Raw genomic sequence first — 13,623 nt, 5'->3', positions numbered from 1 at the left:
GGGTAGCTTCTTGGGCCTCTCAGCCCAGTGCCCCCTACTTTTGCAGGCTGGGTCATCTAACCTGTCTTCTCCAGTGGAATCCTGTCAAAGCAGGACCTTGACCTCAGTCCCTGTAACCTTCTTCCCCATTTCCTCAGAAAGCCGGGAATAGCACTAGCCCACATTCATAGACCCTTACCAAGTACCTTCTCCCATCCTTCTCTCTCTTCTCCCCCGAATAGAATATATACAGACCAAGTGTTTTCCTTTCCTAGGTTCTTCCACTGGTTAGGTTTCCACAAGCCTGAACTCAAAGCTAATGCCTTAAAAAGTCATTCATTCATTCAACATATTTTTAAATATAAACTCTGTGCTAATAAGCATTAGGAAAAGAGTATGAAGCAGTAACCTTCTACCTATTTAATCCCATCGTCCTGTACATTTTTATCAAAAAGTCTGATCCAGTTTCAGAAGTTTCTCTGAGGAGATATATAGGGCTTCAGGCTGGGAGGGAGTATGCTAGAATCAGGATGTGCTCAGATTTAAGCCATAGGTTGAATCTTTCCCAGTACCATCTAGAAAGCTCCTGAGAAACCAGCCAGATCACATTGCAGCCTTTCCCCCATGCTCACCCCCATAAAAGTCAAGAACCCTTCCTTTCCCATAGCCCAAGAAAATAACAGGAATACTAAGATAACCTAAAATCATGACAGTGAATTCGAGTTATAGGAGGTAGAAATTTTCCCTGAAGACTTAAGGAGGCCATGGTGGCCGTACCCAAACCAACAAAGTGGTGGGAAATGTCATGTTAGGCTTTGCCTGTAGCAAAGGAAAAAAGATATGTTTTGTGAGGCTTCACAGACTAATGGATGGAAAGTACCTAGATATGGAGTTCTCTACCACGTGAGGAAAATTGACAGGCAGAGCTGAGCCACCCCAGACAGTAGAGGCGTCCTGAGAACTCAGGTGGTATTGAGATTGTACCCTGCAGACCCAGGGTTCCTAGGGGGAGAAGCCTCAGGAGCCACGCTGGGGCAAGTGGGGGCATCCAAGTGGACTTGGCCTCTGGCTTCTGCTTAAGCCGGAGCAACTGTTCCCCTTATCTGTGGGCTCCGTGCAGATTAAATTAGTTAAAAGGGTTCCAGCACCAAAACAAAAGCAAACAAAAAAGGCACTGGGTTAGATAATCAGTTATCAAAATGCAGCAAAGGAGAAGTTACATTTATCAGAGGCCTGCCACGGGCCAGGTACTATGCTGGCCACTTGAGTCTCTCCCGTAGCCACTTCTACATGCACATTTGCTGTATGCCAGAGACCTGCCAGTTGTTTCATATACATCACCTTACTTAAGCCTCACCAGCTTCCCACAAGGATCCTGCAAGGTAGGTGTGAGTAACATCACCGTGTTCGAGATGTGGAAACTGAAATTCAGGGAGGTGAATTAACTTCCCCAAGGTCAGCTAACTAGTAAGTGGATTAGGTGAGGTCTAAATTCACATCTTTCTGGAGCAAAGCTGCTTCTTTCTGCCACACTGTGCGCCCCACTGTGAGCCAGAAGAGGAGTCAAACTCCAGATGGGGACTATTGTAAGAATTCAGTGAGACACTACATATAAAGTGCTGAGTACAGTGCCTGGCACACAGCAGCTGTTCCACAAACGGTAGTTACCTCATTCGGTTGGCAACATGTATTGACTTCTTCTGTGAGTAGGGCTCTATGCTAGGTGCTGGAGCTATAGCGATGAATAAAACATGGGCTTTGTCACTACAGACCTCGTGTGTGGAGTAAGGAGACATAAACAGTCAGTTAAATAAGTGCTCTGGAGGTCCCGGGGCCAGGGCAACAGGCTCCTTAGACAATTTGGTATTTAAGCTGAGATCACTTAGAGGTAGGTGGGAATAGAGAAGACTTTTGTGCTGAGGGAGCAGTGTGAGCAAAAGGCCCAGAGGCAGGAATACCCATCCCTGAGGGGAAGTGACGAAACAGACCTAACAGACTCTTGGAGGCCAGCTTCCTTCTGCAGCCAGACTGACTGTGAGCTGGCCAGGCCGCTGGCCAGTGCTGTACCAGCAGGTATGTGTGCATCTCACCATCAGAGCCTTCCACCCCAGTGGACTTAAGTGCTGAGAGGGGCTGGGTGGACAGGGAGGAGGAGGCAGATATATGGCTGGAGTCGGCAGAGCCAGGTGATGTATGTGGCGCCTGAGGGAGCTGCACGATCACGCACTGGATTCCAACCAGCAAGTGTTGCTCCGCTGGGATCGGCGCCGAATTATTGCTCCATATGAGACCCCAGAACTGATGGGAGCTTTCAGTTACAGACTGATAGCAACAGCCAAAATTGGATTGTTTGCTATTTATTTTTTTAACTTCTGTCAAGGTCACTACCTTAACAGGAAAGCACTGCCCAAGCAGCAGGTATTTTTCATCCACTCTCCCTGCAAGAGCAATCTGCAGCCACAACTTTTGTGACAGGGCCATACCTTGGCAGCTCGCTTTCTAGAAAGCTGTCAGTATTACAGGGGCCCTAGGGGAAAGAAGCCTCCTGAAGACCCAGGTCTTTCCATCCCGCTTCAAGACCTGCTTCCTTCACCCACCCTCCATCCTCTGGCCTCCATAAATCCTTTATCATCAGACCCACGCACTCACCCCTCCTTGCCCAGTCTCCAGATAGTCCCACAGCTCCCACCTAGCCCAGTATTCCAGCTCCTTCAAGCCTCCTGTCTCCCAGAATTGTTCCGTGCTTTATGTATCCTTCCCTTCTCTGTACTCCTACACCACCCATTCTAGCTGTTAATTTCTCTTTATATCTGTCATCAACTTCATTTTTGCAAATATTCACCAGATGCCTCCACTGTGCCAGGACCCATGCCGGGAATAGCAGTGAGTAAAAGGCAGGGCCTACCCTCAGGGGGTTCATAATTGATTTGGAAGACAGAATCACAAACATGCAACAAACTGGTTTTCAAGTAATTTTTTTTTAGTGATAGGTACAAGGCTAGATATAGGCACATATCCTTTGGAACCATGAAGGAAATGGCTAATTCTGTCTGAGTAGTATTTGTGTACAGACCCTGCCTCACCTCCCCTGCCCAACTTTGAGCTCCCTGAGAGCAAGGCCTGGCTCTCCTCTTCTCCCTCGCAGCAGGACCAAGCTCGGGCCTCCTCCATCTGCCTTTTCTGAACTGGACCAAGCCGGAGGCCAGACACATGCCAGGCACCCAGTATCATCTAAACCTCCCAGGAGGCAGGGTATAATCCTCCTCCTTCCCCCTGCCCCACCTTTCTCTATCATTGCATGCACAGGGCCACGCACACAGCAATTGCTGAATAGTTGTGTTTAATTGAAATGCAGTATCATTGAAGTAGAGGGTGTTCGTAGCTCTGGTTTAAAAACCAAAATGGTTTTCAAGAGGATAAGTGGAGAACTTCCCTGATGGTGCAGTGGTTAAGAATCCGCCTGCCAATGCAGGGGTCACAGGTTCAAGCCCTGGTCTGGGAAGATCTCACATGTCGTGGAACAACTAAGCCCATGTGCCACCACTACTGAGCCTGTGCTCTAGAGCCCGTGGACCACAACTACTGAAGCCCGCACGCCTAGAGCCCGTGCTCTGCAACAAGAGAAGCCACCGCAATGAGAAGCCCACGCACCGCAACGAAGAGTAGCCCCCGCTCACCACAACTAAAAGAAAGACTGCGTGCAGCAACAAGGACCCAACACAGCCAAAAATCAATAAATAAATTTTTTAAAAAAGAAAAAGAGGATAAGTGGAAAAGGAAAGGAACCTATATTTGTAAGCACTCAGTGCACATCAGCCATGATGCTAGGCACATTCTATATACATTATCATGTTTAATACCCAATTTACAGAGGAGAAAACTGGGGCAAAGTAACTTGCTCCAGGTAATAAGCACATCTTGTAAGTGATAGAGCCGATATTCGAACCAAATCTTCTGTCAGACTCCAGAGTCAAGGGTTAATTTACTAGCAGTACTTACTAGCAGGGTGAGGCAGGACCCCTGAGCAGTGGCCACCCGAGGTAGGAAGATGAGGTGAGGCCTAGGTCGAGGGGCTGGGGGAGGACTGGGCCAGCCTCCAGTGGTCATGAGCCAGAGCTGTGCATCAGGACCCCCAGAGAATAAAACCTGTGTTTTTCCCCCCTGGGTTGGGGGATAGAATGAAACTAGGATCCTCCTGGGCCCAGCACTCCTGAGCCACCTTCCCTCTCTCCCCACAGTACCAAGAGAAGCAGCGGAAACGTGAGGCCGAGGAACGGCGCCGCTTTCCCCTGGAGCAGCGGCTGAAGGAGCACATCATTGGCCAGGAGAGTGCCATCGCCACAGTAGGTGCTGGTGAGTATATGCGAGATGCTGTCCTGCACCAGAAAGGGCGAGGAAGCTCGCGGTCTGCCCCAATGAGCATCTAGTCCTGCTGTCTCCATGCTGGGGAGAAGTGGCTAATAATATTACAACATAACATTTGTTGAATACTTCCTATGTTCCAGGCAGTGTTCTAAGCTCTTTGCATATGTTGTGTCATTTAATCTTTACAGCAACTCTATGAGGTTGGTGCCATTAAATTCCTCTTTTACAGATGAGGAAGCTGAGAGAGCACTTCAGTAATTTGCTAAAGGCTGCTTTCGTATGCTTTGAATTTAACTCTGACCGTCATCTGGTCTACTGCCCCCACCCCACCCCCATTTTTCAGGTGGGGAAACTGAGACCTAGAGAGGAACAGGAGTTTGTCCATCACTAGTAATATAGCAGCTGAGCCAGAACTAGAACTTTTATCTTCTGTCTCCCAGCACAGGACTCTGCCACACTTCAGTATAATTTGTCAGCAGCTGGCTCAATTTGGGGGAAAACATTCTGAACAAGTCTTGAGTGCCTTCTTCTCCACCTCAGAAGTTCTTTATGTCTGATACTTTGACCCCTGGGAGCTAGACTGCCTGCTGGTGTAACTCCAAATCTAATGGCCCTCCTCCCCATGCAGATCCCACTAGAGAGATATATCAAACTGAGATTCTGCTCAGGATGGTGGCCTCACTATTGTTCTTCTACTCAGGTGCATGACTCCCTGAGGGTGACCTCAGACAGGTGAGGTAAGGTCAGTGGAACCGTATGCCTGGCTTAGACAAGGGGTATCCCCCAGGGCAGTGGTTCTCAAAGTGGTCTCTGGACCAGCAGCACCAGCATCCTCTGGGAACTTGTTAGAAATGTAGATCTGAGGCCTCAGCCCAGACCTATGGAATAAGAAGTTCTGGCAGGGGGTCCCAGAAATCTGTGGGTTTTGTTTTTTGTGGTTATTTTTTAATTTATTTTTTTGGCCATGCCATGCAGCTTATGGGATCTTAGTTCTCTGACCAGGGATTGAACCCAGGCCCTCAGCAGTGAAAGCACAGAGTCCTAACCACTGGGCCCCCAGGGAATTCCCTAGAAATCTGTGATTTAACAGGCCCTGCAGGCAATCTGATGCTCAGCTCAAGTTTAAAAACCTCTTTCCGTGACTTCCCTGGAGGTCCAGTGGTTAGGACTGTGTGCTTCCACTGCAGAGGCTGCAGGTTCAATCCCTGGTCGGAGACTGGGATCCTGCGTGCCATGTGGCCTGGCCCAGAAAAAAAAAAAAAAATTAAAAACCTCTTCCCTATGATGTCGTGGTCAGTCCCACTCACATGTTGCATCTGGTGCTGCATCTAGTCCCACCAGATGCAGCCCAGCGACTGCCAAGGCCAGTACCAGATTCTGCTCGCCAGTAAAAGGAGATACGAGTCCGAAATTGTGGTGCCCCTCTGGAACATTCTGGAGTGCCCTTGTCAGCCCTAGGAAACCTATTAGAGGAGTCATTGAACAATGAAGGCAGTCACCCCTGTGACGCACCAAGCCCAGCCCAATCTCCATCATCCTCACACACCAGTGGGACTGTTAATTTCTCTTGATATCTGTCATCAACTTCATTTTTGCAAGTATTCACCAGATGCCTCACACACCAGTAGGATCGTGAGCCCCTCTTCAGGGGCCTGACCATCAGTGAATAAGAGGAGCCCATAGGGACTTCCCTGGTGGCGCAGTGGGTAAGACTCTGCGCTCCCAATGCAGGGGGCCCAGGTTCAAACCCTGGTCAGGAAACTAGAGCCTGCATGCATGCCACAACTAAGAATTCACATGCCACAACTAAGGAGCCAGCAAGCTGCAACTAAGGAGCACGCCTGCCACAACTAAGGAGTCCGCATGCTGCAACTAAGGAGCTGGCGAGCTGCAACTGAGGAGCCCACCTGCCGCAACTAAGAAGACCCAGTACAACCAAAATAAATTAATTAAAAAAAAAAAAAAAAAAAGAGGAGCCCATAGACCAGAGCTGCCTCACCAGCTAGAGGTCAGAAGGCTGCCTGCAGGTGCACACAGGAGCCAGGGAAAGCTTTTATGAATACACAAGTTCCTGCTACTTAGGCCCAGACCACACCAGGCTGCCCTTTTGGGTCTGTATACAGACAGCCACCCTCAGCCACCACCTTGGAGGTGGTACCACCCCACTTTGTGTCTGAGGTAGAGGGAAAGGAGACCTGGGAGCTCTTGAGTTGAAGAAGAGAGGAGGGGGAGCCCATGGGAGAGACAGATGACCTAGCAGAGATCTGAGAAAGCATATCCTGCTGGAGTCTCATGTCCACTTGGGCCAGAACTGCAGCTGCCATCATGATATTTTCCCTCCACTTCTTACACAGCCCTTTCCCAGCAGGTTGCCTGCTCCTCTTACCTCCTGCTACTCACCAGCTTATCAAGCCCATAAGCTATGAAGCTCCCAGAAATAGTTGGGGGGAGAAGGAGGATCAACCAGGGCTCAAATCGTAGATGGGCCACTTACCAGCTGTGCAACTCAGGCTGGTCATTCAGCTTCTTTGAGCATCAGTTTCCTTATCTCTGTACCAGGGAGCCAAATCCAGGACTGTCAGACTGTAAAGCACATGCTCCTTCCAGTATGTACCAGATAGCACTCACCAAAATCTAGTCCCCTTCCTCAAGATGTTTACCACCTAGGGTTGGGTACTGTGCTCTATAGGTCAGGCCCACAGTTATTTCCGTCAACCCGGGACTTATCCCTAGTCCCAGCCCCAGACTGACCTCTTCCCCTGGTCCTACACCACCTTGTCTGTCCCTGCCCTTGGCCCAGAGCAGGAGTAGATGATTCCACTCCCCACCTCCTGGAGCTGTCAGAATGTCTGCCCCGAGTGCTTCCTTCTACCCAAAGCTCCATTCTGTCACCTGAACTCCCTCAGATCTGGAGGCAGATCTTTGTCCTGTGGTATGTAGGTTGACCCTGCTATGGCTCCAGTGATGCTGGAAAGGATACAGAGGCCGTGGATGGCCTGGGCTGTGGGGTTGGTAAGGCAGTAACTGTGCACCCACCTTGCTAGAGGCCCTGCAGCCAGGGATCACACTGATAATAGATTGTGTTCGGCTACCAACTCAGGTGAAGCATGAGGCACTCTTTGGGTTGGAATTTGTGGCAGGTAAGCAGCAGCCAGTGCCTCAGGACCTCAAGACTGAAGTAGGTGCAGGAGAGGGAGGCGGATCTAGGGGGTAGGCCAGACCTCCCTGGGTCCTCTAGGCTAGTGTCAGATGTGTGCTGGGGGCTGGCTGGGTGGAGCCTGGCACCCCAGGGGTACCACGAGGATGAGCAGGCAGAGAAGTGCTGCAGAATGAATTGATTTGATAAATGGCCATTTATTACCCTCACGAATTGACTGAAACCAATTTCGGTCACATCAACCCCTGGTAAGTGCTGGGATATTGATTTGTGCAAAGTAATACAGTGAATTTATCAGTGTGATCCCCAGCTGCAGGGCTTCTAGCAAGGCTGGCGCACAGTTACCGCCTTACAAATGGAGGAGATAAAGCACCAGCCCCACAGCCCAGGCCCCCATGGCCTCTCTGGTCTTCTGGGGTCACTGGAGCCAAAGCAGGGCCAACCTACAGACCACAAGCCAGAGCACTGATATTGAAACTGAGGCTCTCCCTCCAGAATGCAGAGCTGTTCTTGATCATGGGGAAGGGGAGGATGCCTGTTCTACTGGGCAGACCTCCTGGGAGCTCAGAGCCTCTGTGCCCCACCATCCTCAGAAACGCAAGCAGTTGTCTCCATCCCATTCAGAGCTAGACTCCACCCCTCTTCTCCAAACCACCCGCCTCCTGTGTTCCTATCTCAGTAAAGGCACTACCGTTCCCTGGTCTCCTAAATAGAAACTTAGGTATTTCCTTGGTCCTTCCCTCCCCCTCATAGCCCATCAAGTTCTATCATTGTAACTCTCTGTTCTTCTCCCCTCTGTTCCTAATACCACTGCCCCAGGTCAGGACCTCAGTATCTCCCACGCGAACCAAGCAGTGGCCTCCTCACTGGTGTCTCTGCCTCCTTTTCTTTCCCTATAATCACTTCTCCCCAGCTAGAGTCAGCTTTGTAAAGTATAAGGGAAAAAAAAAAACCTGTTTAAAATCTTTGAGTGGCTGCCCTAGCCTGGCATACAAGGCCCACCCCTGCTGCTCCCCCTCTTCGGTTGCCCCCACCCATCCCCACTTGGCACTGCACAAAACGGCTGCTTCTGCTGCCCTGCATGTGCTGTGTTGATCTCCTGCCTGCATTTGTTGATGCTGCCCTCTCTGCTTGTAATTCTCTTTTTTCTGGTCCCTTCCCCACCCAAGCCCTGCCCATCTCCCACACTCGGGCTAGTTTTTACTTAGCCTAACTCAGTTCAGGAGCAATAGACTGTAGACTCCTGAGGGCAGAGACCATGATGGAATCATTTTTGTTTTCCCAGTTCCTGGCACAGCGCTCTGCTCGAAGTAGATGCTTAGTGAAGTTTGTCAAATTAATTATTTTGGTATGGCCCTTTGTCCACCTCTGTGATGTGCTCTGAGGAAAGAAGAGAAGCTGTAAGCCTGCTTTCTAGTTGTTCACAAGCATACTAGGAATGTGGCTGTAGCGAAGTAATTAATTACAACACCTGTACTACTCAGCCTTTAACCCCTTTTCCCCAGACCTGCTCCAAGAAGCTTTTTTTGGGCAGCAGGTCATCCTGCACACCCTGTCGCTCCCTCTGACCAGAGGCCTGTCCCCAGAACCCATTGCATCTGGTCCCAGTTGACTCAAGCCCATGAACTCCCCCTGGGAAGCTCTACCACCTTGACTGCTCTTCCAAGGTCTGGCCCGAATTCAGAATCTCAACATCAGCCATGTGCACACAGTAGGTGCACCATCCTGTCTTGTGCTCCACGTCTCTCTTTGACTAATCCAAAAATGTAATCTTCCTAAGCACTGCACCTTTCTGGACCCTCCCTTGGAGTCTGTTTCTAATCTGAGAAATACATCCCGGTCATCCCTGAGTTGTAGAGAGGCAGTGACTGATTTAGAAAACTTCTTACAGTTCCACTTCCCCACCTCACCACTTCAGGTGTCCCTCCTGTGCACCTGCCATTCTTATTGTCTGGACTGCCCTGCCCTTCCACTCACCTGCCAGGACCCTCAACACCCAGGCCTCCTCCAGGAAGCCTTCCTTAGCCCTCCACCTGGGTGCAGGGCCCTTTCTCTGGGCTTCCTGTGGACATCTTTTAAAACTGAACTTACCATTTGGCATCAGTTTGTATGTCTTTCTCCCTCCCAAGGTCAGGAACTACCTCTCATTCAGGTCTGTTTCCCCAGGGTTGGTACACAGGTGTGTAAAAGGTTGAACTCAAGTGAACTCAGATGAACAAAGTCTGAGACCGTCTTGACGTTCTGCCTCTCCTCAGCACAGATTCTGATCTCAGCCTCTTTCTGGAAGGGTGTCAGTCTTCCCTTCAGGGATCCCTTACCTCACAGCATGCACACGGGCACACATAATAGGTGGGCTCAACAAAAGCTGTTTTTTGCAATTTTAATACGTAACCCCTTAGCAGCAATAGTTTGTCTTCAGAAAGACTAATCCTTACAGACTAAGAAGAGAACTCTCTCTCATCATCCAAACCCAAGGCACCAGTATCCACTCAGTCAGCGGACACTTCTTGAGCTGTGCTCCTCGAACCTATAAGCTTAGGTAGGAAATTGCTAATAGACATTTAGATGACTCAGCCATGGAGTCTCTCTGAAGGACAGGTTTCCCTAGGAGGTGGCACAAGCATGGAACAAACATGTTCCAGTTAGGTTAAAAAAAAATCTCTCTCACTGCATCACCAGAACTTATCAGGAAACATGAGTCAGCCTGCCCAGACTCCCCTGGAACCTTGAGCTAGATGGAGGCAAAGGCCTGGCATGGGAGGAGGAGGCAGTACTTTTGTCTCACTTTGGTTTTGCACACACCAGGGCTTTCCTCTGGAATGTCCCTTCATACCCAGACTGCCTGGCCATCTCTCCCTCATACTTCAGGCACAAATGGCTCTTCCCACACTTCTGCCAGTGCTCCCATCCCACTTGGAACCCACAGTTTTCATAGCAGCATTCAACCAAAAGGCACAAACCTTGTTTTAGGCTTCTTTGTAGGTGCCCCAGCACTCAACACAGAGCTTTTTTGCTGAACAAATGAATAAGGCTCCCTGGAGAGAGGTTAAGAAGAGAGTGGAAACCTTATTCACCCAAGGGTAGTAGTAGTAGTAACCAGTTGAAGCCATAAGAGACTCTTGGGTCCAGGCCTCACTCTTCTCTGTAAAATGGGAATTGAAGTGTCTGTCCTTTTCCCCTTGTGATTCCAGAAAAACCAAGAATTAATTCATTTAGTCAGCACACATTAAACCAGTGATGGGCAGGACTCCCTCAGGAAATAGAATGCCTAGCACATGCACCCACGGAATACACAGATTGGGGCACACACACACCCCCGATACGAGGGCACAGACAGATGAAACTTGTTCCACTGCCCCTCTTTGAGCCTCAGTCTCTTCTTCTGTAAAATGGAGTTAATGTCTACTTCTCTGAATTATTGTAAGGATGAAAGATCTGTAAAATAACAAAGCTAATGGTAGCTGCCACTACTGCTGCTATGACTACCATTATTTTTATTATTATTCCATTCTTTGCAATTTATAAAATACTGTAGCCATTAACTCATTTTAATCTTCCTGTGGTGCTGACTGAGCATGTATGGCTCTTCCCATTGTATAGATGTAGAAACCAAGCCTCTAAATCAGTAAGTGTTTTACTCAAAGTCAATCCACTAATAAGTGGCAGAGCCAGGACTACAAACTAGGTCCTGTAACTCCTGCCCTCTCCACCATACTGCCCCATAGATGAACATAGGAGTTAATGAAGCAGATGTGATGTGGTGGAGTAAACAGGAAAGAGTTGTTGCAGGTGAGACTTAGGATGGTCTGGTAGTGGTTGACATGGTCAGGAGAAGATGTTCTGGTAAGGTGAAGAACCCAGAAAGGAGGCCCTGGAGCTGGCTCAGCATGTGGAGAGGCTGCCAAGCCTGTTGGAGCTTTCAGAGATGGGACTGGCCAGAGGAGGGGCTGAGCTGCCTGCTCAGGGGACCTGACACCATCTCAAGCCCAGAGAGCAGTGGTCAGGATATGGTCAGGGACACGGGCTCCTGAGACCATGTATGGAATGGTTGAGCCAGCCAGACTGGAAGACTGCAGCGTGGTGGCTTTCCAGGTGAGGTGAGGGAATGAGGAGATGTTGTGGTAGGGGAGAGCCAACTCCTTTCTCTAAACTCCTAAAGCACCAGTTCATGCTCAGGAGCTAGCCAGAGCCAGGGTTAAAGCCCAGGTTCATTTATTTATCTGTGTAACCTTGAGCAGGTCACCTAACTTCTTTATATATATTTCCTCGTCTGTAAAATGGGAATCAAGTTACCTGTCCTGCCAGCCTCATGGGTTCATAACAAGCCTCAAATGAAGTTATGTCTACAGAGGTTCTTTACAGACTCTGAAGTGCTAGCAGAGGAAGTTGCTGCATTTGCTTGTCCCCAGTGAGAGCACCAATACCTGTGGCCACATCCCAAATGGGCCTATCCAGGTCTCTGTCTGCCCCAGCCTCTGCCCCAGCCTGACAGAACCCTGAGGTGCCCAGCCTTGGTCCTCAGCCACCCTGCCAACCACACACCCCAGGGCCCGCCTTCCCCAGTCTTTCCTAGCTGCTTCCATTTTTCATTCTGTCGGACACCATCTGCTTGGCCATTTTTCTCTTCAGATATTATTAGAAATATCCAGAGTTGTAATTGTTTAATGGTTGGCATTTTGCCTGTTTCACGGGGAGCCCAGATCAAGCCCACCCCAGACTCATGCCCTGAGTCTGGCAGAATTGACCAGGGACAGCTGTGCAGTGGAGTCTGCTTGGCATTATAAAGAGCTCTCTCCCAGGTGCATTATTAGAAAAGAAGGGGGAAAAGATGGCCCCTGGCGTAATCCAATTCAGCATTCTCCATGGTGTTTTTGAACTGCATAGCCCAGAGGCATGCAGCTCTTGGTGGGCTGGGAAGCTTCCTGAGAGAGAAGTCAAGATCAGAACCTCAGGTTCATGACACCTAGGGAACCCTGATCCCCCAGGCCACCTGTCTGAGTGATGCCTGTATACTTTTGCCTCCCCAAACGCCCCCATGAAGCCTGAATCCAGTTTTTGCTCAGCTTCTTTCCAACCTAGATTCTCAACTTAGCCAACTTTTGGAAGAGTGTGACTCCTTTCATATGACCCCTTCTCTCACCCTTGGCTCAACACACATGCACACATAATATTCACAGAAGTCTAGCCTTTGCCATTTTACAGTATCTCCCCCTCCCCAAATACCCCCACCCACAGGGTCTTGTTTCTGTCAGGACACTGGGGGCTCCCTCTCACCAGGCTGGGACTTCTCCATCTTCATCCCCAGCCTTCAGATACCTGTGAGGCCTGTGGATTCCCATCATGGCCAGGCCTTCCAGAGGGCCAAGCCAGTCAGTTGAGAGATGAGACCTAGCCCAAGGGAGAGGTTAGGCTGAGTGTTTTCTCAGGCCCCTCTCAGGAGTCTCAGGGATTATCTTCCGGGCAGGCAGAGTGGCTAGTCTGGTGTCCATGAGGTTGCAGTTTCTTTTTCTGCTGAGGCCAGAACTAGAAAGTATCTTAGGTAGAAGCATTAGAGATTGAGGTGAGAAAGCCCACAGTGTGGACCTGAACTCCTAAGACAGGAATTCGAGACCTCTTTGATCTGATCCCACCCACAAGTACTCATGTTCATTCCTGTCTCTCTACCTCTGTCATGCTGCCGCTTTTGCCTCCAGATCCCACCCAGTCTCTGTGATCTGTCTTCAGTCCCACTTCTTCCAAAAGCCTTCCCTGATCTCTCCAGCCGCTTCTGTGAAACCCAGCCACACAGATTATACCACACAGTATAGCATTTAGGATCTTTGCACCTCAAGAATGGACGATGCTTTCCTAAGACTGTCAACTCTTCCTCCGTTGACTTGGTTTCCAAGCCTTGTCCTCTGACATATATCCTTTTGCTCATCTCCCCTCAGCACTCTGGGGACCAGACCATATATGCTGTTCCACCTGCAAGATGACTTTGACATTGCACAATGCTCTCTCCCCTTCCTCCTTCTGACGGCCGTGTTTCCATTTAACACAACCCAGATTGATACTAGCTTTTGTAAGTAACTGTATGTGACAAAAAAAGAAGACAGGTTTAGAGATGCAACTCTACCATCTCC

The 13,623-nt window shown here is 49.5% G+C and overlaps 1 protein-coding gene across 1 annotated transcript in view; it reads left to right on the top strand.

The window, feature by feature from the left end:
• Positions 1–13,623, top strand: part of CLPB (ClpB family mitochondrial disaggregase) — a 146,132-nt gene that overhangs the window by 114,957 nt on the left and 17,552 nt on the right. Inside the window, exon 7 of the mRNA XM_059068738.2 lies at positions 4,218–4,332. Coding sequence (XP_058924721.1) covers positions 4,218–4,332 — 115 coding nt within the window. The remainder of the gene's footprint in view (positions 1–4,217; positions 4,333–13,623) is intronic.

Source organism: Kogia breviceps, chromosome 7 (genome assembly GCF_026419965.1).
Source record: "Kogia breviceps isolate mKogBre1 chromosome 7, mKogBre1 haplotype 1, whole genome shotgun sequence".
Taxonomy (NCBI): Eukaryota; Metazoa; Chordata; class Mammalia; order Artiodactyla; family Physeteridae; genus Kogia; species Kogia breviceps.
This window is presented reverse-complemented; position numbering and strand designations above follow the sequence as displayed.